The sequence below is a fragment of the Chlorocebus sabaeus genome, chromosome 18 (genome assembly GCF_047675955.1).
Source record: "Chlorocebus sabaeus isolate Y175 chromosome 18, mChlSab1.0.hap1, whole genome shotgun sequence".
Lineage (NCBI taxonomy): Eukaryota > Metazoa > Chordata > Mammalia > Primates > Cercopithecidae > Chlorocebus > Chlorocebus sabaeus.
In genome coordinates this window covers 21420336-21446831 of record NC_132921.1, presented here as the reverse complement: position 1 = coordinate 21446831, position 26496 = coordinate 21420336, and the positions used below count along the sequence as shown (strand labels likewise).

General features: G+C 44.0%; 1 protein-coding gene across 9 annotated transcripts in view; it reads left to right on the top strand.

Annotated features, from left to right (window-relative positions):
- The window catches only part of LOC103244205 (O-acyltransferase like protein), a 75833-nt gene that overhangs the window by 20072 nt on the left and 29265 nt on the right, over positions 1 to 26496 (top strand). For 5 of the 9 annotated variants that reach the window (XM_008013928.3, XM_037987953.2, XM_037987955.2 and 2 more), the window contains 6 exons: positions 3274 to 3413; positions 5023 to 5101; positions 11838 to 11979; positions 14219 to 14445; positions 19976 to 20155; positions 21265 to 21367. In XM_008013928.3, the coding sequence (XP_008012119.3) occupies positions 3274 to 3413; positions 5023 to 5101; positions 11838 to 11979; positions 14219 to 14445; positions 19976 to 20155; positions 21265 to 21367 (871 nt within the window). Of the gene's footprint in view, positions 1 to 3273; positions 3414 to 4942; positions 5102 to 10896; positions 11004 to 11837; positions 11980 to 14144; positions 14446 to 19975; positions 20156 to 21264; positions 21368 to 26496 lie in introns of those variants that run through there. The other 4 variants (XM_037987959.2, XM_037987956.2, XM_037987958.2 and 1 more) reach the window with 4 other exon arrangements.

Here is a 26496-nt window from a genome sequence, read left to right as displayed (position 1 = left end):
ATATAATCTGTGGATATAGTTCTATGTCATTATGGCATGTGTAGATTTACGTAAGCCACATTCCAACCAAGATTCAGAACAATTTCATCACTAGAAAGTTCTCCTTTGTGTTACACCTTTACAGCCATATATAACCCACTTCCCTCAACATCAGTAACCCTGGCAGCCGATAATCATTACAGCTGTTCCTGAAAGCAAAAAAGTGTGAAAGCTGCCCAACTCACTTTGTAAATTTGATTATAACTTTAATTCCAAAACTAGAAGAGGAAAAAAGATGTGGTATAAGGATTATGAGAGGGAGAAATAAAACTGCAGAACTAATAAGAAAGTTCAGCAAATTCACCAAATATCAGAACAAATTATAAAAATCAATAGCATATTTCTATGCCAGCAACAATCAATTAGAAAATATAAAGTGAGTCGCCGGGCGTGGTGACTCATGCCTGTAATCCCAGCACTTTGGGAGGCCGAGGTGGGTGGATCACAAGGTCAGGAGATCGAGACCATCCTGGCTAACACTATGAAACCCCATCTCTACTAAAAATACGAAAAAAATTAGCCGGGCGTGGTGGCGGGTGCCTGTAGTCCCAGCTACTTGGGAGGCTGAGGCAGAAGAACGGTGTGAACCTGGGAGGGGGAGCTTGCAGTGAGCCGAGACAGCGCCACTGTACTCCAGCCTGGGTGATGAGCGAGACTCCATTTAAAAAAAAAAAAAAAAAAAGAAAATATAAACTGAAAATAAAATACCACAGAAAATAGCCAACTGTACTCTAGGAGTTCTTTTATGTAATCTGTTTTAAGTTTACCAAGCAAAAAAAAGTAAAATTATAAGGACACAAAAAGATTTGCATAAATAGCATGGTCTCCAATGATGGCTTGGTATAAAAATAATGTCAATTCTTCCCCAACATTAATGTAAAAATTCAAAGCAAATTTAAGTCAATAGCCTAGTTGCATGTTTTGAAGAACTCAGCAAACTTTTTCTGAAATTTGTATACATGATTAATGGTCCACGACTAACTAGATCCACTTTGAGAAAAAAAAAGACTAAAGGCAGAATACCTGATATACTACAAATCCATAATAATAAAAACCATATGGTTTTGTTTGTGCTTATTTATGCCTTTTATCCCTTCATTTAAAAAATTCATTTCCTTTCATCTGTCTTCATCTCTTCCTTTCCCTTTCTCAAATTCCCCTCACTCCATATATTTGTGCTGTGTATCCTCTCATTTGTAGGTGTTCTTGTTTTGGGTATGTGCATTTGCCATATGTATGAATGGTTTTGTGCTTCCACTCTCCTATTTTTATATGTCACACAGTGCTACATTTTTACAATTTTATGTGTATCTAGTCCAGTGCTAGAATCAGGGCTGGCTCCAGGGCATGCAATTCCTGCAGTCACACAGGGACCTACTCTTAAAAGAGCCTTACGCTTGACTGAAGTGTGATTTGCTGTCATCATCTTCAAATTCTTAAACATTTTTAAACAAGCGGCCCTGTGTTGTCATTTTGCATTGGCCGTACATGCTCTGTAGGCAGTGTCATCTCAGATAAACAAAATAAACCAGAGAGCTCAGAGGCAGATCCATATATATATGAGACCTGGATATAAGAAGAAACTTGCTCCATGAATCCATGATGAAAGGGAAAACTACTTAGAGGTGGTTTTGGGATAACCAGCCCACCTTTTGGAGGGGAAAAAAAAAATGCACCATGACTCAGATGGATTAAAGACCTAAATACACAAGGTAGAACTATAAAGACAGCAGGAGGTAATATTAGAAAATCCTTTTGTGACCTATGAATGGGGAATAATTTCTTAGGAAAACACCAAAAGCACAATCAATAAGCAAAATATTGGTGGATTTCATGATACCAAAAGTATGGGTTTCTGTTCAATGAAAGACATCATGGAAATGTCAACTGACAGAGAACTGCCAGAATATCTACTTTCAATGACTCAGACAGACAGAATCAATATATAGAATAATAAGCAGCTCTGGCAAACCACAAAGAAAAAAATCTATAAAAAATTGGCAAAGGACAAATGGGTTCAGAAGAGAACATTCAAATGGCTGACTAATCAATAAAAATACCTTGGCTCATTTGTAATTAGATAAATGAAAATCAAAGCAGTAATTAAATACCATTTTATATCCATTAACTGCCAAAAATTAAAAAGCTAAACAGCACAAAGCAAAAAAGAACAACAACAACAAAAAGAGCCAGCATCCCTGTGGGATATAGACTGAAGGAGTCCCTCTAGTGAGCAATCTCGCTGGATTAACACAGACTAAGTATTTGTGTGCTTATCATTCATCAATTCCACTCACAGGTAGAATCTGAGCTCCATCTTCATGTTGTTCTATAAAGGGACACATATGAGGAGTGACCACTGTGTGTTTCTGTGGGTTGGAATCATCTATCCATCCATCATCAGGGGAATAGTTAAGTCAAAGGTGGTGATGCATTATTATACAGAAGTTAGTGGCCCTGGACTAGATACACATAAAATTGTAAAAATGTAGCACTGTGTGACATATATAGAAACAGTGGGAGAGTGGAAGCCCAAAACCATTCACACATATGGCAGATACACATACATAAAACAAGAGCACCTACAAGTAAGAGGATACACAGCACACATACATGGAGTGAGGGGAATCTGAGAAAAGGAAAGGAAGATATGGAGAAAGATGAAAGGAATTGAATTTTTTTAAATGAAGGAATAAAGGCCATAAATAAGCATAAACAAACAAAAAAGACTCTGCAGGACCAGGGCTGAAAATGCCATGAACTGTGGAGTTGATCACTCCACTCTTCTGCTTCCAAGGTTAAATGAAAAAAGAAAAAATGAACCCTCTCCAAAGTAAGGTCCCACAAAACTGGATAAAAATTTTAAAAAACATGAGTATTTTCTCCTGGGTGTATGCGGAGGAGAAAGAAAAGCTACCACATTTTAGTTATACCTTTTCACTCCCCAGAAAGCATTTGTTTTTTAAAAGAAATCAAACTCTTCATCTTTTTCAGCAACTGTTGGTAGACAATGTAATAGCACAAAAAATCACATCATTGTTCTCCCAGCATGATGAGAGGGGCTATGTATGCAAAACATAGGCTCAAAGAGTAGCATCTGACTAGATCTCTTTCTCTTCTTTTTCAGTCACATAAGTTTGATAGATTCAGAAGGTAGAGCTTAGTACCTATCAATTTATTTAAAAGTGACTCCAGAAAGGTAATTTGGCAAACTTCTTTTGCCTTTCAATTCAGTGTATGACTCTCTGGGGAAGCTTGGGAGCAACATTCTTAATGGAAACATGGACAGGCTGGGATCATACAGCGAGTGTCTTTCCACCCATGCTCCCAAGGGGAACTTCCGAGGGCAGTACTGCAAGCTTCACATACTGCAGGTGAGTATGGGGGACCTGCACACTTGTTCTTGAAGGACAAGTGAATGTCATGATATAGAATAAAATACAACTCCATTGATTCCTTTTCATAATTAAAAAAAAAAAAACTATTACGATGTTTTGCAAAAAATAAAAACTAAATTTTAAATACTTGGCAGAAACCTGCTCAGCATCTCGAGTGTGAGACATTAAACGAGGCTCTTGTTCACAAACCACATAGGACTTGAGATATTCCTTCTACCACATTGTATGGAGCAAGACCTCTGGACAATTTTCACAGGGAATCCAAGGTCAAACGCTGGCCAGCAGCTTCTATAGCTTCAAACGCTACGGCTCTCTTTTTGAGAGTTATTTTGAGTTTGCTGGTAGCTCTCTTCTGCCCTTCTCTGCTGGGGTCCAGTAGGGACTCTCCTTTACTAAAGGACCTCAAAATTTGGATTTGGTCCCAGACAAAGTCCCCATTCTGTATCCTTGCTGTCAGGGAACCGCATCATTACTTGGTATGAGGTGGATTGAGTCACGGAGCTTTCCATACACTCCTGACTCATCAACAGCTTTTAGAATACCAGAGGCAGGGTGGACTTCCCATTGCCCTTAACTCTTCTCAGAAAGAGAGCTCTAAACATGAATTTGAGGTTATCCTAGCAGACGGGCCATGACTTTTATGAAAACATTACTAAATCAGTTGACCAAATTTGCAGGGCTATCTTCAAAGCATGTTAATCCTTTTATTGCTCAGAAACAAAACAAAACAAACAAAACAAAAACAAAAACAGAAAACAAAACTAGGAACAGCATAGCCTGTTATGAAATACAAAGATAGACTTGATGTGTGTCACACAGTACTAAAGGAAAATTACATTACAAGTTGGCTAATAACAGTTGTATAAATTAACAATAAGAAATCCAAGCTCTCTGATATTAATGCTATAAAATGATCTTAGAATGGTTCGCCGTGGAGACAGAGAGATGACCACCTAGCTCCATTTGTCCTGCTGAGGGTTGGGATAATGATTGCTTGAGGGATTAATCAGTGCATACAAATGTCATTTTCAAAGCAGATTAATGGTTTTGATACTGGAGAAAAAGGTCAGGCCTACACAATCCTCTAAATTATGTGTTTAGAAGAATCATCCCAGAATGTTTTATTTATACTTTGATGTTTTCTTTATTGGGACAGGCATTCTAGTTATTGGCTTGATTTGTTAATAAAATCTTTATTTGATACAGTGTGTCCTGCCACCAATTAATGGCAACTTGGAAATTGTATTGAAAATTGCAGGAGATGCAACTCTTAATGACCTTTCATTTGGAAGAGAGAGGCAGTGGGGCAGATTATCCAAAACTACTGGTTGCTTTTTAAAGAATCACCTACATTAAGCCTTGAGGCATTTTTTTAAAAATATGCATGTGTCCGATGCTCTGGAAATTCACTTGAACCACTCAGTAATGGAAAAGTCATCTTTTAAGAAGTTGGAACACTTCTTCTTTCAACATCCTTCTCTCCCACTCCCAATCTGATTGTTTAGCAGCAAACTTACTTGGGATGATCATGCATATATGTTATGAATGCCAAAATGAAAGAACATTGTGGCACTGTGTTTCCCAGGATGGGACTGACTACATTGTGGGCGTGTGTGTCCCTGATTCTTGTGCTGAAGAGGATGTGACTCTGATGTCTCGGCTGGGTAGGTACAAAAGAATATCTAGTGAAACTATCATCTCACAGCGTAATGTTGGAAAAACCCCAGCTCCTTAGAACCAAGAAAGGTAATTCCTTCAGGACTGAACCAACCTTTCATCGTGATCAATCCAATAAACTGAGCCTCATGGAGGTTTGAGGGGTTCAAAGGTAAAGATGGTGGAATAGTAATGGAGTAGGTAGGAAGGGAGACAATAAGGAAAAGATAGAGCTGAATCTTTATGTAACAAAAATGTGAAGTTAAACAATCTTTCCTCACCCACAGCTGCCTGGTTAGGCTGAAGAAAGGAGGTGGGTGGTGTTTGGTTTCAATATTGTGAGTGTTCTGTGCCCTGGCCCGTGTGTGGCAATCTGCCACCTGCCATATCCGGAGGCCATTCTGAACGAGGACTGTGTGCAGTCAACATGTTGTAATGGATTAGTGTTAAGAGCCCAGCATTTGGTCCTGGTTGTCACCTCCCAGCTGTGTGATCCTGGGCCAATCACTTAATCTCCCCAAGTTCAGTCTCTTCCTCTGTACAGTGACGGGTGGCTCTGCATGGCTCTCTCTATGGCCTTCTAATCACTTCTCCCTTAGCTATGCGGAAGGAATATATTTTAGTCTCCACAGAAACTGATTTGACTTCCCCTAAGTCTTTTAAAGTTTTCAAAGCAAGAATTTTAAGCCTAGGTTTTTGTCACTGGTGTCTTTTATATTTATTCTGGTCATCCAGAGAAGAACTAACACATAGTAAAGTTCTACATTATTAGGAGTGAGAAGAACTAACATATAATAAAGTTATACATTATTAAGAGTTCTCCTTTAAAGTATTGATATTGCAGCTAGTTGTTAAAATCTTAAATGGTCCTCTGCATTTGTGACGATTCCTATGGCTTTGGGTGTATTATCTATCTAGCCAGGTATTTCATGTGCTGTTTAAAAAAGCAATAAATCAGCTGCGCACGGTGGCTCATACCTGTAATCCCAGCACTTTGGGAGGCCGAGGCCAGCGGATCACGAGGTCAGGAGATCGAGACCATCCTGGCTAACACGGTGAAACCCCATCTCTACTAAAAATACAAAGAATAAGCCAGGCGTGGTGGCGAGTGCCTGTGGTCCCAGCTACTCGGGTAGGCTGAGGCAGGACAATGGCGTGAACCTGGGAGGCGGAGCTTGCAGTGAGCTGAGATGGTGCCACTGCACTCCAGCCTGGGCTACAGAGCAAGACTCCGTCTCAAATAAATAAATACATAAATAAAAATAAAAAAGCAATAAATCATTACAAATCAAATGCAAATTTCAATTCTTGTTGGATAAGCCATAAATATCCTAGAAACAAAGATAAATGTATAGTTATTATTAAATTAGCATTTCAAGTGACTAAGTGACTCTAAGTCTAAGAGTTAATAGTCCTTATTATTTAAGAGATTTGTCAATTAGCCTAATTTTTCAGACTAATGCCAAGCTTTCTAGCCAGAGTTGACATTAGAATAAAATAAAATATTAGAAATAATTGCCATTGATAAAAAGATATTTTAAGAAAGTAGCATTCAAAGAGAAACAAGATGGAGATTCTCTTTGAGGAACCAGGAAAAGAAAACGGCCTGGTGGTTGTCAACTGAGCTGACGTGGGTGGATGGATTAGGGGAATTTAGTCTTTGCTGCCCAGGCATTTTTCCAGCTCTGGCACAGAGGCAGCAGATAGAAATTGGAGGTCTTTGCCCGGGGTAAAGTGTCCCCATCTGGAAAGGATTTGTCAGCTATTCCTTAAAGCTCTTTGATGGAGTTGCCAATATTTCCTCTACAGATGTGAGACAACCAGCTCAGCATACCAGACTGAAGCTGTTTGCACAGACTGCACTCACCCAGAGGAGGGGAGCGGGGAGGGCCAGTAGTAGATTGGGCGAGAAAAAATGCCCTAGTACGGCAGAGGGAGAGCAAGATCCTGGCAGGTCAGGACATAACTGCTTTTGACCAAGGGCTAGGGCAAAACACTGCACAGTTGTTGTCATAGAATGTTATAAAATTTCACCCAACATACTTTACCTGGATTCCTAAGAATAAAATTATTTCACACCAGAATGCTGAAAGCCTGGATGGAACTTGGATGTGGTGATTATGAAACCCAATTATGGGATATTTTCCTAAAAATCCAGACCCATGCATTTTGGTATCATTAATAGTCCTTTCCCATCGCTGCTGTAACAAGTGACCACACACTGAGTGGCTTAGAACAACAGAGATTCATTCTCTCACAGTTCTGGAGGCTAAATATCTGAAGTCAAGGTGATGATGAGGTTGGTTCCTTTTGGAGGCTCTGAGGGAGAGTCTGTTCCTTGCCCTACTCCACATGCCTGGTGGTTGTCAGTACTTCCTGGCACTCCTTGGCTTGTAGCCACATCATTCCAGCCTCTACCTCCACCCACATGTGGAGTTCTTCCCTGTATATCCAAACTTCCCTCGCATAAGGACACTAGTCATACTGGATTTAGGGCCCAACCTAACTTCATCTTCCTATTTCCAAATAAGGAAATAGGACCCTATTTCCAAATAAGGTCACATACGCAGGTACTAAGGGTTAGGACTTGAACCTTTCTGGAGGACACAGTTCAACCCAAAAGACTACCTAATACCTACTTCCTAGGCTGGCTAGATTATCTGAGTTCCCTTTAACACAATAGGGAGTTGGGAGGATGGGAACTCATAGCCCCTTAGCTCAGGGCCCTGCTCTTAGAATATGCTTGACAAATGTTAGATAATCTTGCTGAAGTTTAATTGTGAGGCAGAGGCAATCTACCTGGTCACAGGGACCACACAAGAGCTGACAAAGAAGGGGCTTGGGTGTTTTTGGTTTTGCTTTTGTTTTTCTGAGACAGGGTCTTGCTGTGTCCCCAGGCTGGAGTGCAGTGGCACAATCATGGCTCATTGCCACCTGAATCTCCTGGGTCCAAGCAATCCTTCCACCTCAGCCTCCCAAATAGCTGAGATCAGGCATGCACCACCACACCTGTCTAATTTGTAAATGTTTTGTAGAGATAGGGTCTCCTTATGTTGACCAGGCTGGTCTCAAACTTCTGACGTCAAGTGATCCTTCTGCCTCGACTTCACAAAGTGCTGGGATCACAGGTGTGAGCCACCACACCCAGCCCGGGGCTTGTTCTAAAGGTCTGTTTAACACTGAGTTGTGTCTGATTTTATCCAGACACAACACTGAAGGCTGCACATTTCCATTCTCGGGGACTCACTCTAAGTCTAAGACTCACTCACTCTAAGTCTGTCCCATTGGAGACTTTATAACGTTTTATGATGATCACACTGTCCCAGTTTGCAGTGGCCAAAAGCAATGAGTTCCGAGCTGCTTAGAATCGACGTTTAACAGCCCTTTACAATAAGCTTCAAACTGTGCTCTTTCCTATGCTCTATTAGGTTAATTTCACCTTGCTTTTCCTATGAGAATCACTAGGCCTACATAGCAGAACAATGGTGCTAGAAGTACAAGGGAAGATTTTTCTCCTCCAACTCCCTCTTACAGATTCCCTGAGCACCAATGGAGAAAATGGAACTCTTTTAATAGTAACTCCTTGAATTACCCATAGAATTGCCTTTCTGGCTAAGAATTCAAAAGGAATCCAAAACATTTCACAGAATACCATTTTGTGTTCTCAGTTCAATTCAGAAAATATTTATTGAGCAATTTTGTCTCTGGCCTTTGTATGAGACATCACCTGTGTGTGCTGGGGGCGGGGGGATAAAAATGATTGGCAGTTACTCGTTTCAAAACTATGTACAATTTAGTTAGGAAGAAAAGTGTGTGTGCCTGAGCTATTAGGAAACACTGTCAGGAAAGAAATGTCCAATCTCACTCAAGTGTTGGGGCTGGGCATAAAAGCTAGAGAAGCAGAGCCCAGCCTGGATAGAGTAAGAGTGGGGAATTTAGACAGGGCTTGAGCTGACCTTGTGTTAGTGAAGAGGTCAGGATGGGGTGGGGTGAGAATTTGTTGGAAAACAGATTCAACAGAGGATTCCAATAAAGGTTTCTTTTTTTTTTTTTTTTTGAGACGGAGTCTCGCTCTGTCGCCCAGGCTGGAGCGCAGTGACTGGATCTCGGCTCACTGCAAGCTCCGCCTCCCGGGTTCAGGCCATTCTCCTGCCTCAGCCTCCGGAGTAGCTGGGACTACAGGCACCCACCACCTCGCCCGGCTAGTTTTTTTGTATTTTTTTAGTAGAGACGGGGTTTCACCGTGTTAGCCAGGATGGTCTCGATCTCCTGACCTCGTGATCCGCCCGTCTTGGCCTCTCAAAGTGCTGGGATTACAGGCTTGAGCCACCGGGCCCGGCCCCAATAAAGGTTTCATATTCCCCTTGTAGATCTGGAATCTAGCGCAGCATAGACACTTCAGGCTGATTACTTAAGGCTGATTGGATGTGCGCCGGCTGCCGATTGTCTTTGTTTACCATGGCAGGATTTAGAGCTGGGCTGTGGTTGATTGACAAAAAAACCAACGAACCAAAACAACAAAACCAAAACAAAACAGAAACGTCATTTGATTCCTTTAAAATTAGAAATAGAACTTCCAAAGGGAACAGACGTGTGCTGGCTGGTCAGTACACTTCGTTTTCAGTGGAAGAGTTTAGTTTGGAAACCCAAATACTAACAGGAAGTAGCATTGGTTCAGAGCAAATGGAATTGGATTATGAAAAATTCTACTGCCAGGTCTCCTGTGGGAACCTGCTGGTAACCTCGATCAAGCACCCCAACTCTTGGCCAGGGTTGAGGACACACAGATGATCCTTCCTTCTTGTTTCTACCCTTACCATGCTACAATTAGGAATCACAGTTAATCACATATTATTAGTCTTACAGCAGCATTTTTGGACGTTTTAGAAACCCTTGGGTCACAGACTCATGGGAACCTTGAGGGTTAGAGATGGAAAGGACATTAGAATATATCATGTCCCTTGTGTTTATTGCAGCACTATTTACAATAGCAAAGACTTGGAACCAACCCAAATGCCCATCAGTGATAGACTGGATAAACAAAATGGGGCACATATACCCCATGGAATACTATGCAGCCCCAAAAAGAATGAGTTTTTATCCTTTGCAGGGACATGGATGAAGCTGGAAACCATCATTCTCAGCAAACTAACACAGGAACAGAAAACCAAACGCTGCATGTTCTCACTCATAAGTGGGAGTTGAACAATGAGAACACATGAATACAGCGAGGAGAACATCACACACCGAGACCTGTCGGGGGATTGGGGGCAAGGGGAGGGAGAGCATTAGGACAAATACCTAATGCATTCGGGGCTTAAAACCTGGATGACAGGTTGATGGGTGCAGCAAACCACCATGGCACGTGTATACCTATGTAACAAACCTGCACATTCTACACATGTATCCCAGAACTTAAAGTATAATAATAATAAAAGAATACATCATGTCTGACCCACCCTTCACTGTTACACAGATGAGGAAATGAGACCCAGAGAGATGAAGCAACCTGCTCAGGGTCACACAGCAAGCTAGCTCAAACTTGAGCCTCTTAAATGCAAGACTAGGCAATGTGGTGTGGTGAGATGAGGAACACCCAACATTTATTAAACTTACTGCCTGTCCTGCACTGTTCTAAGGGCTTTACAACCATTGTGTCATTTAGTTCTCATGACAACCCTAGGAGGTAGGTACTATTATGATCGCCATTTTAAAGAAGGAGGAAAGCTGTGTGCCCATCCTTTGTGGAGATTTTGGAAGTCCCCTGGTCTTAATTCTAACCGTGTGCTCCTGGGATTCGCAGCAAGAACACCTGTAAACTTGTCAGAAGCACAAAGTCACGTTCTGCCTCAAACCTCCTGGATCAGAAACTTGCAGGGAGGGGAGGCAGAGAGCCAACAGGCCCTCAAGGTAATTCTGAGGCTTGCTAAAATTGGAGACAACTGCCCTAGTCTTACCAGTAGGCTCTTTACACGCAATTTCTTCCAGTGCTCATCAGCTGTGTCCTGACTTGCTGCTTCTTACCTTCAATTTCAGATGGCACCTTTCCCCAGACTATGGGCTGCAATTGTGTATTTCCATCTTATATTGCATTTCTCTGTCGGGGGGCTTGTTCACAACTAGATTTGAGCCAGCAATGGCGCGTGTTTAGGTTTTTAGTTCCCAGTACCATGTGCTAGGAAAGGCCAGGAGAAAAGACTGATTCAGTAGACCTGGGTTTACTTCCAGCTGGGCTAAGAGTTCCTCATTCTCTAAGTTTCCACATTTTTGTGCTCTACTTCCCTCCAACTGTAAATCAGATATATTCAAAACCAGGTGTCCCCACCCTTTTTCTTTTTGGAGACAGTCTCGCTCTGTGGCCCAGGCTGGAGTGCAGTGGCATGATCTCGGCTCACTGCAACCTCTGCCTCCCGGGCTCAAGTGATTCTCATGTCTCAGCCTCCCAAATAGCTGGGACTACAGACGAGCACCACCATGCCTGGCTAATTTTTCTATTTTTAGTAGAGATAGGGTTTCACCATGCTGGCCAGGATGGTCTCAAACTCCTGACCTCAAGTGATCACCCTGCCTTGGCCTCCTCCCAAAGTGTAGGATTACAGGCGTGAGCCACTGTGCCCAGCCCCAGCTGTCCCTTTTTACTATAAAAGTTTCATTTTGAAATAATAGATATGAAAGCACTTGGAAAAATGTAAGGCATTATTACAAGCTAAATGATTTATACAATCTCTTTTTCTTTTTTGGTAGATACTTTAAGATTCAGAAATACTTCATTTCTGGCCCCTTCCCTCTTTCTTTTTACAATAAATTCTTCCTCCTCATCTGGTGGGAGTGTGGCCAGATGTGCTACTGGAACGTTCCCCCTGGACACATTTGCTGCCGTATGTCTGTGAGTATGGACACCCGAGGTACCTGGGTGGGTTGTGATCTGTCGGTACTGTTTTATCAACTCCCCTCATCAACTGCATTTCACTATTAAATCTCATTCATTGCATGATGTCTGGCCAGTACTGCCTGTTTCAGGATATTATGGTCTGAGTGTTTTTGTTTCCCCCCCAAAGTTCTTAAGTTGGAATGTCACCCGTAATGTGATGATCTCCAGAGATGGGGCCTTTGGGAGGTGCCTGTCATGAGGGCAGAGCCTTCACAAATGGGGTGGGGTAACTTAGATAAGGGACCCCAGAGAGCTGTCTTGCCCCTTCCAACGTGTGAGGACACAGCTAGAAGGCTCCGTCTATGAACCAGAAAATGGGCTCTCAACAGACACCGAATCTTCCAGCACTTTGATCCTGGGCTTCCCACCCTCCAGAACTGTGAGAAATTAATTTCTGGGGTGTATAAGCCGCCTAGCCTATGGTATTTTGTTATAGCAGCCAAACAGACTGAGATACAAGGAGATCACCATTTACCTTTTTTTTTTTTGAGACAGAGTCTTGCTGTGTCACCCAGGCTGGAGTGCAGTGGTGTAATCTCAGCTCACTGCAGCCTCCACTTCATGGGTTCAAGCAATTCTCCTGTCTCAGCCTCCCGAGTAGCTGGGACCACAGGCGTGCACCACTGCACCTGGCTAATTTTGTATTTTTAGTAGAGACAGGGTTTCACCGTGTTGGCCAGGTTGGTCTTGAACTCCTGACCTCAGGTGGTCCACCCACCTTGGCCTCCCAAAGTGCTGGCATTTCAGGCATGAGCCACCATGCTCAGCCCACCATTTACCTTAAACAAGAAAATGCACAAGTGTTCAAGGGGAAGGCCGGTCACGCCCAGTATGATTGGTTTCAGGACCACTGAGAAATGTACTCTATCTCAAAACATTCCTGTTCCTTGCTGTCAGGTGACCACTGAAGATTAATTTTATTTGAGGGATTGCCTTGCCTACACACATTGCAGCAAGTCACCCAATACTTTTTGGGTGTTGCCCAGGCTGGAGTGCAGTGGCATGGTCTTGGCTCACTGCAACATCCGCCTCCCAGGTTCAGGCGATTCTCCTGCCTCAGCCTCCGGAGTAGCTGGGACTACAGGCGCATGCCACGACGCCCGGCTAATTTTTGCATTTTTGTAGTAGAGACAGGGTTTCACCATGTTGGCCAGGCTGGTCTCGAACTCCTGACCTCGTGATCCATCTGCTTGGCCTCCCAAAGTGCTAGGATCACAGGCGTGAGCCACTGTGCCCGGTCTCTTAGCATAAATTAAGTAGAAGTATAATTGCTGGGTCATAATTCTTGAATCATTTGATGTTGTTTTCCTGAACAATTCATTTTTCCTGTCCCCAGTAGGAAACTCTCATGTGTTACTTCACCCTCTCACCAGCATCAAAAGCTACTACCTTTATAAAAAGTGGAACCAGTTTGATAGGTGAATACATTGGTTTAATTTACATCTTCAAAAAACTGGCAAAGAGGGTTTTTCTTTCCTAAGTTTATCTGCCACTTGTATTTTTCTCTTGTAAATTCATATTCTTTACCCCCTTTTCCATGTGTGAGTTAGGTTCTTCTTCTTTTTTTTTTTTTTTTTTTGAGACAGTCTCGCTCTGTCACCCAGGCTGCAGTGCAGTGGGGCGATCTCAGCTCATTGCAACCTCTGCCTTCTGGGCTCAAGAGATTCTCCTGCCTCAGCCTCCCGAGTAGCTGGAACTACAGGCACACACCACCATACCCAGCTAATTTTTGTATTTTCAGTAGAGTTGGGGGTTTCACCATGTAGGCCAGACTGGTCTCAAACTCCTGACCTCAGGTGATCTGTCTGCCTAGGCCTCCCAAAGTGCTGGGATTACAGTCTTGAGCCACCGCACCCAGCCAGGTTCTTACTAATTTTTAAAGTTTATTATGTATGTAAAGAATATTAATTCTTAGTCATATCAGCTGCAGACATCTTCCTCAGTATTTTGGTTGCTTTAAGATTTTAAAAATAATTATGACAAGTTAAGTGAAATCCGTTAACATGTTCCTTGATATATTTTCTCTTTTTTCATTCGTTTTATTCTTAGAGCATCATTCTCCATCCTTAAAATTGTTGAAGGTTTTTCTACATAAGTATGCCGCGGTTTGCTTTTCACAGGCCCGTGTTCCCGGCGTCTCATTTCGGCGTCCTGAGATGAGGGAAGGCGTAGCTGTTGCGTCTTCTTCCTGCAGGTTCATCACCTTGCTGGGGTTCATCCTCCCTTTGGCTGGAACAGTCTGCGTGGCAGCTAGGGAATGGGGGTCAGCCTGCAGGACATCGCAGGAACATGGGGCACCTCTGGCCACTTACGGGAGTCTGCCACTGAGCAAGGCGGAGAGCAAGGAACAAAGAAGCAGAATCCCACGGACGCACTGCCCGGCACACCTGCCCCTGTCAGCAGCCCCGAGCAGAGGAAAAAGTAGGCATTTGAATGAAACTAAGACCACCCAGGAGAGGTGACTTAGCCGAGTGTGCAGTTGGATATGAATGCCTACAGTGCTGGCTCCTAGTGAACGCCCGGCAGCTTCCAAATGTCAGTGTGGAGGTTAGATCTCTGCTCTTGACTGTCCCGTCTTTGTTTACCATCAGCGTGCTAAGGTCAGGCAAGGTCACTAAAAATGCTGCTTTATTTTGTGAGTACAATTATCCAGTGTGTTTTTGTGCTGATCAAAGACTAGGTTCAAACAGGGCTTGGGGTTTCACTGCGGCAATTCTCTGAGAACAATTCCGTGGCCACAGTGTCTGCTTTCAGTGTCACACTTACACACATGACCTGTAGAAGCTTCCTGCCATCCGCAGGAAGGTGAATGATTTACATAGAAACTGAAGGGAGGGTGTTGAGCTTGTAACACAAGGTAATTCACGCAGTACGGTACGTGTGAACCAGAAACAGATCAACCCAGCCTAGGTAGTGAGAGGCTGGATTTCATTGAGATAGACTGCACTGTGTTTTAGTGAAAAATCAAGAGCATTGCCTTCATTTCTACCTGCCTGCCTATGCACCAAGGCAAATAGAATATCTCTCTCTCTAACCTTCAGAACATGTGGAGTAAGAGGGCCAGGCTCAGTGGCTCACGCCTGTAATCCCAGCATTTCGGGAGGCCAGGGCAGGTAGATCACCTGAGGTCAAGAGTTCGAGACCAACCTGGCCAACATGGTGAAACCTTGTCTCTACTAAAAATACAAAAATTAGCCAGGCGTGGTGGCAGGTGCCTGTAATCCTGGCTATTTGGGAGGCTGAGGCAGGAGAATTGCTTGAACCCGGGAGGCAGAGGTTGCAGTGAGCCAAGTCATGCCACTGCACTCCAGCCTGCATGACCAGAGCAAGACTCTGTCTCAAAAAAAAAAGAAAAAAGAAATTTCAGTGAATGAACTAGAAGGATAGGAAGAAATGATAAAGCAGCTTCAGGGAATATGCCTACTGTGGAAGGCATAGAAATTATTTTCTCAGATCCTACTCAGATTTTTTTTTTTTTTCAGAGACAGGATCTCCCTCTGTCACCCAGGCTGGAGTGCAGTGGCATGATCTCAGCTCGCTTCCACCTCTGCCTCCTGGCTCAAACGATCTTTGTATTTTCAGTAGAGATGGGGTTTTGCCATGTGTTGCCCAGGCTGGTCCCAAGCTCCTGGGCTCAAAGGATCCACTTGCCTCGACCTTCCAAAGTGCTGGGATTTTAGGCGTGAGCCACCGTGCCCGGCCCTATTCGGGTCTTAAGGCGAAAACAAAAACAGTAGCAACACCAACCAAAAGCTCAACAATAAAAACAAAACACATGTTTGTGTAAGCAGAGATATGATATAAGAAGGAGCCAAGAAGGCCTAGAGGTCTCTGGCATAACCTCTTTCCCAAAGCTGGAAGCAGCTCTAGCAGCCAGGTGGCTTCCTGTGGACCCATCTGTGATGGGAAGCGCTGGCGGTCAGGCTTCCAAACGAGAGGCAATCCTTGCTGTCCTGTAATTCCCACCAGGGGCCCTGGTTTTGCCTTCTAGGGCCCAGAAAATAATCATGCTCTCTTGTTTCTATTGCAGCCCCATCAGATGTTGAGGGCAGTTATGGTGGCCCTGTCCAAATCTCAGAATCCCTCCATTACTTCACACGATGTGGTTCTAGACCTCTGTCTCTGTGCCGCTGCTCCCGCACTCCCGCACTCCCGCACTCCCGCACTCCCGCACTCCCGCACTCCCGCACTGGCAGCCTACAGACAGTTCCACATTTGGTGTGGCAGAAAGAGCACACGCTTAGGAATCTTGTCACCCAATCAAACCTGCTTTGATTGCTAACTCTGACTGTGGTCTGTGAACCTCAGTTTCCACATGTGTAAAACAGGGGCATATAATGGGATCTGTGGAAGGAATTAAATGAGATGATAAGTATTTACCACCTCCTCCTAAATTCATTCCTTGTTTCCCCATTCTCTTCGGTTAAGCCAGGAGAGGAAAGAAAGGGTAGGGGCTTAAATCTGCCAAGGCTTCAGGCTTGGGCTGCCCTGACCTCGCTGGGCTGCTCTGACCTCGCTCAGTGACCAGCAGGGTCAGCTGGATTGCAGGGACATGCCACATCCACAGAGCTGGATTGCAGAGCCCAACCTTTTAAGGCTGGATGACAGGATTTAGGCCAGACACACCTGGTGTGGTGTCAGGAACTGAAACTTTAGGTTCCTCACCCAAAATGAGGCACCCTATGATTGGGACATTAAAGTTATGTTACCTTTTTTTATCTGGCACATTTAACTGTGGTCTCAAAATGGGGGTTTTCCATGTTCTGTTGCCATAACAACTTTTTAAGTTTTGTACTTAATACCATCAAAGGATGCTGGGCGTGGTGGCTCACGCCTATAATCCCAGCATTTTGGGAGGCTGAGGCAGGAAGATTGCTTGCACCCAGGAGTTCAAGACCAGCACGGGCAACGTGGCAAAACCTCGTTTCTACAAAGAAATACAATAATTAGCTGGGCATGGTGGTGTGTGCCTATAGTCCCCACTACCCAGGAGGCCGAGCCAGGAGGATTGCACGAACCTGGAGATGGAGGTTGCAGTGTGAACTGAGTTCATATCACTGCATTCTAGCCTGGGTGACAGAGCCAGACCCTGCCTCAAAAAGAAAAAAACAAAAACATCAAAGGTAAAATACCACGTCTCTGAATGTTTGAAAATAAAAATCAATTTGGAGAGACCCAGAGATTCAGCATTTTTTTCTCTCTCCACTTTTACGTTAATCAGTGAGTCAAATCAACATAAGACCACCGTGTCTTCTAGAAGTTTGGAGCCAAGTTGGGTATTTGGATTCCTGACTCTTTATCCTCCAAATAACCATTGCATTTGCTTAGAATGGTTTCCTGTTACATGAGCCTGTCCTTTGCTATTTAGATGAGAAAAATATGAACAAATGTATGAGGAAGTTTTCATGACATACATACATAGCTATGGATTCAGACCCTGGGCAACAGGGCTCTTACTTAATGGCCTGTTGTTTAAAGTGGGCTCACTGTGGCCGGGCGCGGTGGCTCAAGCCTGTAATCCCGGCACTTTGGGAGGCCGAGATGGGCAGATCACGAGGTCAGGAGGTCGAGACCATCCTGGCTAACACGGTGAAACCCCATCTCTACTAAAAAACACAAAAAACTAGCCGGGCGAGGTGGCGGGTGCCTGTAGTCCCAACTACTTGGGAGGCTGAGGCAGGAGAATGGCGTAAACCTGGGAGGCGGAGCTTGTAGTGAGCTGAGATCCGGCCACTGCACTCCAGCCTAGGCAACAGAGTGAGACTCCGTCTCAAAAAAAAAAAAAAAAAAAAAAAAGGTGGGTTCACTGTGATTGAACAGAGCCGAAGTGGCTGCAAGGTTTTTTAGAGCATTGTCACAACCAATGGGTCTCAAACTTTGGCGAGCATCAGAGTCACCTGGATGACTATTACAGCACAGATTCCTGGGCCCTGACCCAAAGACTCTGACCTCATAGGTCTGTGGTGGGGCCTGGGAATGTGCATTTCTAATAAGTTCCCAGGTGATGCTGAAGCTGCTGGCTGGGAGACCTCCACTTTGAGAACCGGTGATTGCCTGCATTGTTTCATCCAATCTTCTCCACGTCCTCATGGTTTATAACACTTTCCATTTACAGATGAGCTAAGTGAGTCTCAGGGAGGTTGTCTTCCCTCTAGAGCAGTTATTTTCAGAAGCCTTTATAAACCGCTGAGGGGTGAGTTCATTCACGAGTAGAATTTAGACAGAAAAACATAATAACAAACATATTGAGCACTAGCTTGCCACATTAGGCATCAAACCAGATATTTGATGTTCTAGAATCCTCATTACAACCCTGGTCAAAATTATGCCCATTCTAAAAGTGAAGAAACTGAGGCTCAGGGAGGCTAAAGAAGTTGGCCAAACCTGGCAGAGCCCGGGTCCTGTATCTCTTCACTGCTCGGGAAACTGAGGAGGAGCAGGTGAATCAGCTGTAGGAGACTGTTGTACTGTACTCATGGCCAATTTCTGAGTGAAAACCCCTGTGAATGAAAAGGGTGGGTGTGGTGACTTCAGACAGAGACGCAATCACAAAGAGTGACTTAAATGGAAATACTTGTTTTCACGGCTGGAAATTCAAAATGTTAGGTAATTAAATTCTTCAATTTAAGAAACTGATTTAGATTTCCAGAGCTTGATTATGAGCCAGACCTTATTTGTGAATAAGTTTTAATTCTGCAAAAACTTTGTGCCCACAATGTTGAAGGCATGGGGCTCTGTCCAGGCAGAAATGGAAGTCTCTTGGAGCCGGTTTGAGCTTGGAGGCCCCTGTTTTGCAATTCCAAACACTTGCTTGGTTCTCAGAATAGGTAAACATTAAATTCTTTAAGAACAGGAATGAATTAAGAAGATGGTACTAACCATTCTTAAAGTGATAGGGCTTAAAATCATGGTAGTAGTAGCTGTGTTCTCACGGGTACATACTGTGGGTTACCTCTATTTAATATGATTTATAAGCATTATCTCATTTGTTCTTCATGATAATCCTATAAAATCTACTTTGATTATTTTGCAGATGTGGAAACTTAGACACAGAGAAGTTAATTCACTTGCCGGGGAGGGTCACAGAGCTGATAAGTGACAGAATCAGAGCCACGAGCATCTGGCTATATGGCCTGTGCCCTAAGCTCCTGTGCCACCAGTCCCTCTGTTTTTGTGCGTATACTTTGACCTACATTATTTATTATTATTATTATTATTATTATTATTTTTGAGATGGAGTCTCACTCTGTCACCCAGGCTAGAATGCAGTGGTGCAATCTTGGCTCACTGCAACCTCCACCTCCTGGGTTCAAGTAATTCTCCTGCCTCAGCTTCTGGAGTAGCTGGAACTACAGGCATGCGCACCATGTCCAGCTAACTGTTTTGTATTTTCAGTAGACATGAGGTTTCATGTTGGTCAGGCTGGTCTCAAACTTCTGACCTCAACTGATCCACCTGCCTTGGCCTCCGAAAGTGTTGGGATTACAGGCATGAGCCACCATGCCCGGCTCATTATTCATAAGCAACTAGTCCTCAGAATTGCAGGGGTGTTCTTTCACGTGAAATGCTTGCTTTGTGGATCACATCGATTCTTACTGATATCTGCATTCTCCTTCCCTCAACTCTTCGTCAAGCAGGACTGGGGTCAGGGGTTGGCATCTCTGGGGCCTGAGCTTGGGCAGCGTATTCTGCACAAAGCATGTGGAGCACCAAACTCAGGTCAAGTCTGTTAGCGAAAGTCAAGATTCAAAAGGGAGGGATACTGAGTATGAAAGTCCACAGATAGATCAAGATGGAACCGTGGAGGCTGAGCTGAGAAGCCCACGGTCAGAGCAAGAGAGCCTCCGTGTAACTGCCAAGATCTGTGGATTGCACTTTGGTTCTTGTTGTGGGGTGGTGTGTGGATACCCTGGCAGTCAGGGTGGACAGTAACACCTTTGCTCTTGCCCAGGGTTTCTAGGAGCCATGGTTCATGCTCTGGAGTGCTTTTCTTGGCAGAAGAACGTGCCAGCCATCTGGACTACAAAGACACCAGGCAGCACCTGCTCTGCACTGAATGGCATTCGTGTTTTGAGTCTTCTGTGGATCATCTCGGGACATACCAGTCAGATGACTGCATGGCTGTCTTTGGGTGCGGAGAGTTGATGAGCCTTTACTCTGGGAGCAGTCAGGGAAGAGACACTCTTTGGTATGGCGGGATCATGGTGGCCAAAGGCTGAGGGTCTGGCAGCCTTCCCACGAGCAGCCTTCCTTCTGTTTTAGAGACACTGTGTGTGATCTCCCATCAGTAAGGTTTCCAGGCCAGGGTCTAGTGGCTCATTTTACTCCCTCTAGGTACAAATCAGGCACCAGGCTGCCAGGTGAATACTGATACCTGGGTATTGTATTTTTGTTATCCAAAAAGCCGAGTTCTCTCTCATCATGGTTAATGAAGCCAGGACCTAACATTTATTTTTCCTTGAAAAGCAGACAAGCATAAATAAAAATGGTCCACTAATATCAAATCAGTGTTTCTCCACCTTCTTCCTGCTGCTACCTTCCTGAAGCGCTCCTATCAATAATAGTGGTACTCTCTAAACAGGGGGCAAACACAGCCCAGGGCAGATTGAAGAAGCCTCCTGGGTGATCTGTACCAGCCCATGATAGGTAGTGCTACAGTCCAAGGGGGTTGTGGCCACTGTGAGTACACAAAGGAGCTTAAAGCTCCTGAACGACCATTAGGGACCTCAGTCACCACCTTTTATTCCCAGTCTAATTTCTCCTCCTACATGAATTACAGTGATTCTTCTTCTTCTTCTTTTTTCTTTCTTTTTTTTTTTTTTTTTTTGAGACGGAGTCTCACTCTGTTACCCTCTGGGCTGGAGTACAATGGCGTGATCTCGGCTCACTGCAACCTCCACCTCCCAGGTTCAAGCAATTCTCCTGTCTCAGCCTCCCAAGTAGCTGGGACTCTAGGTGCCCGTCACCACGGCTGGCTAATTTTTTGTATTTTTAGTAGACACGGGGTTTCACTATGTTGGCCAGGCTGGTCTCGAACTCCTGACCTCGTGATCCACCTGCCTTGGCCTCCCAAGTGCTGGGATTACAGGCGTGAGCCACTGGCCCGGCCTGTAGTGATTCTTAAAACCTGCCCGGTACAACCAAAAGTTGAAGGTGTTCCTCTTGCTTTTTCTGAAAAGAGAAATCACATGATTTTCTTCTATGAAACAAAAAGACACTGCTTTTTAATGTTTGTTACAGATAATGTGCTTGAATGGAAAAGCAGAGTGCTTAGAAACCCACTGTACATTTACTCTCGGAGCGGTCCCTTCTATCTTGGAGTTGATACATTTTTCCTGATCAGGTAATAAGGTCGAACTACGTTTTCACTGCTGTGGGACTTGTGGTGTTTGTTCTGGGACGTGTGTATGCGTATGTGTTACCATTCTCACTCTAATGAGAAAAGCTGAATGACCCACATTTATTCACCTGGGCCTTTGTCCATTTCTAGACGGTACTGTTGTCACAAGAGACTCTCCACTGTACCTTCCATTTATTACATGAGTTACGATGGCTCTATAACACAGGCCTTTTACAAACATTGATTGTATTCATCAAGATTGTTTATTTCGGTGCGTCTCAAATTCTGGCCCACAGAGTGGTACAGGCGCTTGATGAAGTTCTGAATTTTCACTATAGTGAAATGGGAAAAATTCAGAAAATAGCATGATGTTTCGTAAAGTTATGTTTATTTATGTGAACTATTAAGAGGTAAAATTTCTTAATTGTTTGAGAAGCGTCAGGCACTGTGGTAAGTACTTTGAAATAGTATCTCATTTAATCCTCATGAAAATTCTAATTTTTGTTTTTAAAAATTGGGGTAAAATTTACATAACAAAATTAACCACTCAGTGTAAAATTTCAGGCATTTAATACATTTACGATATTGCGCAACCCCTCTTTTTTTTTTTTTTTTTTTTGAGACAGAGTCTCACTCTGTCGTCCAGGCTGGAGTACAGTGGCGCAATTTCGGCTCACCACAACCTCTGCCTCCTGGGTTCAAGTGATTCTCCTGTCTCAGCTTCCCGAGTAGCTGGAACTACAGGTGCTTGCCACCACACTTGGCTAATTTTTATATTTTTAGTAGAGATGGGGTTTTGCCATGTTGGCCAGGCTGGTCTCGAACTCCTGAGCTCGGGTGATCTGCCCACCTTGGCATCCCAAAATGCTAGGATTACAGGAGTGAGCCACTGCACCCAGCCTGTGCAACCACTTTTATCTACTTCCAAAGGTCTGAGAAGGCTTGTCTGATGGAAGAGGTGCCATTTCAGCTGGAACCAGAATGGCAAGAAGGAGCCATAGGAAAATCTGAGATAAGAAAGTTCAGGCAAAGGGTCAATTAGTGCAAAAGTGCTCAGGCAAGAGCCGGGGAGCCTTGTTAGGGAGAAGAAAGAAGGGTGAAGCTTAGTGAAGGTGAGGAACAGTGGCAGAAAACCCAAGAGAAGGGCAAGGGTAGACCATGGGGGACCTTGTAACAACACTAAGGAGTTTAGACTTCAGTCTTGGTGGAACGGGAAGGAGTGAGAGAGCTTGTTTTAATCTGGACAGTGATGTGATCTGATTTATTTGAAACATGATCACTCTGGCTCCTATGTGAGTAATGCGCCTAAGAAGGGCAAGAGTGGAAGCAGGATCGAGGAGGCAACCTTTGCCCTATTTTAGATAAGAAATGGTAAGGCTGGGGTGGTGGTGGCTGGAATCAAGAAAGAAGGTCACATTCAGGATGTGTTTAAGATGAGGAATTGCTGAGGCTTGTTGATGCATCAGATGTGACGTGTGAGAAAAGAGACGAGTTGAGGATGATTTCTAGATTTTGGTTTCAGTGTCTGAGTCGATGGTGATGGCATTCATTAAGATGGGAAAGATCGGAGGAGAAGCTGGGTCTGGAGGGAAAACTGAGCTTTCTGTTTTGGATGAATTAAGATGAAGAGGCCTTTTAGACAGCCATGTAGAAATGTCAGGTGAGCAGCTGATGTATCATAAATCATATCATAACTTGTGATATGATAGCTGATATTCATAAGTCATATCATAACTCGTGATATGGTAGCCGACATTCATAAGTCATATTGTAACTTGTGATATGGTAGCTGACATTCATAAGTCATATCGTAACTCGTGATATAGCTGACATTTGTAAGTCATATCATAACTTGCGATATGGTAACTGACATTCATAAGTCATATTATAACTTGTGATATGGTAACTGACATTCGTAAGTCATATTATAACTTGTGATATGGTAACTGACATTCATAAGTCATATTATAACTTGTGATATGGTAACTGACATTCGTAAGTCATATTATAACTTGTGATATGATAGCTGACATTTATTTGTAAGTCATATCATAACTCATGATATGGTAGCTGACATTCATAAGTCATATCATAACTCGTGATATGGTAACTGACATTCCTAAGTCATATCATAACTCGTGATATGGTAGCCGACATTCATAAGTCATATTGTAACTTGTGATATGGTAGCTGACATTCGTAAGTCATATCGCAACTCGTGATATAGCTGACGTTCATAAGTCATATCATAACTCATGATATAACTGACATTCGTAAGTCATATCGTAACTTGTGATATGGTAACTGATATTCATAAGTCATATTATAACTCGTGATATGGTAGCTGACATTCGTAAGTCATATTATAACTTGTGATATGACTGCTGACATTTTTAAGTCATATCATAACTCGTGATATGGTAGTTGACATTCATAAGTCATATCATAACTGTGATATGGTAGCTGACATTCGTAAGTCGGGAGATCAGTGGAAACATCAAGGCTGGAGACATAAATTTTGGAGTCCTTGGGATATAGGAGGCATTTAAAGCCACAGTATTGAATCTGATCACATTAAGAGGAGAATGGAATGACCGATGGGGACTGAAGGCCAGGACCTCTGGTGTTCCAACCTTTAAAAGCTGAGAAGAACCCACAAAGGAGTCTGAGAATGAGTGACTAGTGAAAGGGGGCACAAGTCAGACACTGTGGGGACCAGGAAGCCAAGAAAAGAAAGCGCCTCAAGAAGGAATGCTGTGGTCAGCGGGGCCCAACGCTCCGGGAGTTCATTGTGTAAAGAAACAATCTTTGACTCTGGCAACCAGAAGCCTTTTGGTGACATTGTCAGGAGCAGGGTCAGTGGTGTGGTGGACATGGAAGTCTGGGGAGTGGGGTGAGGATGGGAGGATGTAGACACAATGACTTTGGACAACTCTTTCAAGATGTTTTGCTGTTTTAGGGAGCAAAGAAATGGAGTGGAGCTGGACTCTGTACGGGGCACAAAGAAAGGCTGTTAAAAGAGAAGGGACCCAAGCCATACCTGTGGTATGTTGAGAATGACTGAGGAGAAAGGGGCAAACTGATGGCTGCTGGAGATGCTATTGTTGGCCAAACTACAACAGCCACAGAGCAATGTTTTCATAAGTGCCCCCATTATTTAAAAAAAAGGCCACTAAGGCCAGGCATGGTGGCTCACACCTGTAATCTCAGCACTTTGGGAGCCCAAGGCAGGCGAATCGCTTGAGGCCAGGAGTTCAAGATCAGCCTGGACGACATGACGGAGCCATGTTTCTGCTAAAAATATAGAAATTAGGTGGGTGTGGTAATCCCAGCTACTCAGGAGGCTGAGGCAAGAGAATTGGTTGAACCCAGGAGGCGGAGGTTACAGTGAGCCGAGATCGTGCCACCGCACTCTAGCCTGTGCAATAGTGAGACTCTGTCTTGGAAAAAAAAAAAAGTCATTAAATTCAAATGTGTGTGACCCACCCAGTTAGGGGAGAACTAGCTCCCATGCTGCACAGAACAACGGTAAGGGATTACTAATCACCAGCCACCTTCTGGGCCACCCACCTCCCTAACAGCCTGGTTGCTTGATTCCTCTTCTCCCTCAAGTTTCTACACAGCAAAGCCTTCCTCGTCCCCTCTCTTTGAAGTGCAACTACCCAGCCTTCTAGACTTCATTTTTTCTATTGATCCACGTACTATAGCTGCCATTTTTGATTGATTAATTGTCTGTGTCCTTTCGGTAGAATGTAAGGCATAAAGTTTGTTTTTCTGTTTTGTGTACTGCTGTGTCACCAGGTCACTGAGGCAGTGCTAGCCACAGAGTATGTTCAATAAGTCATTGTTGAAATGAATGATTTCTTGTCTTATCTCCAGAATCTGGTGTGATCGTTTCTTGCGGTAATGCTGAGAAAGAGGGATGCAGAATGAGCTCAGACCTATCCATTAAGGATCATGCTAGGAGGTGGCAAGTAGCCCAGACAGGCCAGGCTCAGGGTCCACAGTATGCAGCAAACCAGCAGTGATAGGGGAACCCCTGGGCTCCAGACTTTCCAAGAGGGCAGCACTGGGTCTCACCTGGCAGAGGAAGCCCAGCTGCAGAAGACCGGGAGTGGGCCCCTGGAGAACGGGGAGGTCTGCCCACAGGGCAGCAGGCAAAGACCAGACCTCTGTTCCCTATAAGCCAGGCAAAAACGACTGTATGCTGGGATGGGACTGACTGGCAGGGTCCAAGCCCTGGGAGGGACACCGGCACAGACAGATTAGGATGGCAGGCACCAAAGCCAAACTCAATCTGGAGACTAGAAAAGCTGTCACTAGGATGGAAAGATGGAGGGCACGAAAGTCCACTGGTCATCTCTGGATCATCAGTGGGAATCGGAGACACCAGAGAAGCCACCAGGCCAGTCCTGAGATATCTAAAGCACAGGCCAAGGCTATTGAGATACCAAACAGCCCAGAAAACTACAAATATATAAAGATGACGTATCTGCCACCTGGATTGGTCTGGGGTCAGGGAGGGCCATGCCTTGCCTTATGTCAGTGGTCCTCAGACAGCCATCCCACTGCAAATTCACCAGCATCACCTGGAATTGGTAGAAGTGCAAATTCTTGGGCACCACCCCAGATCCACTGAATCAGACTTTCTGGGGGGATGGGTCCAGCAGTCTGGACTGTCAGAAGCTCTCCGGGTTGTGCCTGCTGAAGCCTGAAAAGCTCTGTGTGAGCCCAGGCAGGAAGAGCTGAGGCCAACAGAGGTGGTGGAAGCCGGGCAGATTCTGACAGCAGCCTAGAGACGGAGAAGTACATTTCTTTTCTCTTTATCTCTGTTTGCTTTCATTTCTCACCATCAGTCTCCGTGACTGTCTTTTTCTCCTTTTCCTTCAGTTTTTATTGTATTACTTTCAAAGGTTCACATTTTCTTTTGAACAATGGAACCATTATTAAGAGTGATACCTAGTATTGCCATTATGCTAAGAGCTTGAAATCTTTTATCCCATGCAATTCTCACAATAAACCTATAAAGCTGGTACAATATCATCCCCATTTTTACAGATGAGAAACTTCTTGATGTTCAGTAATGAGGTGATTTGTCCAAGTCTACACAGCTAGTAAGGTTAGAATTAGAG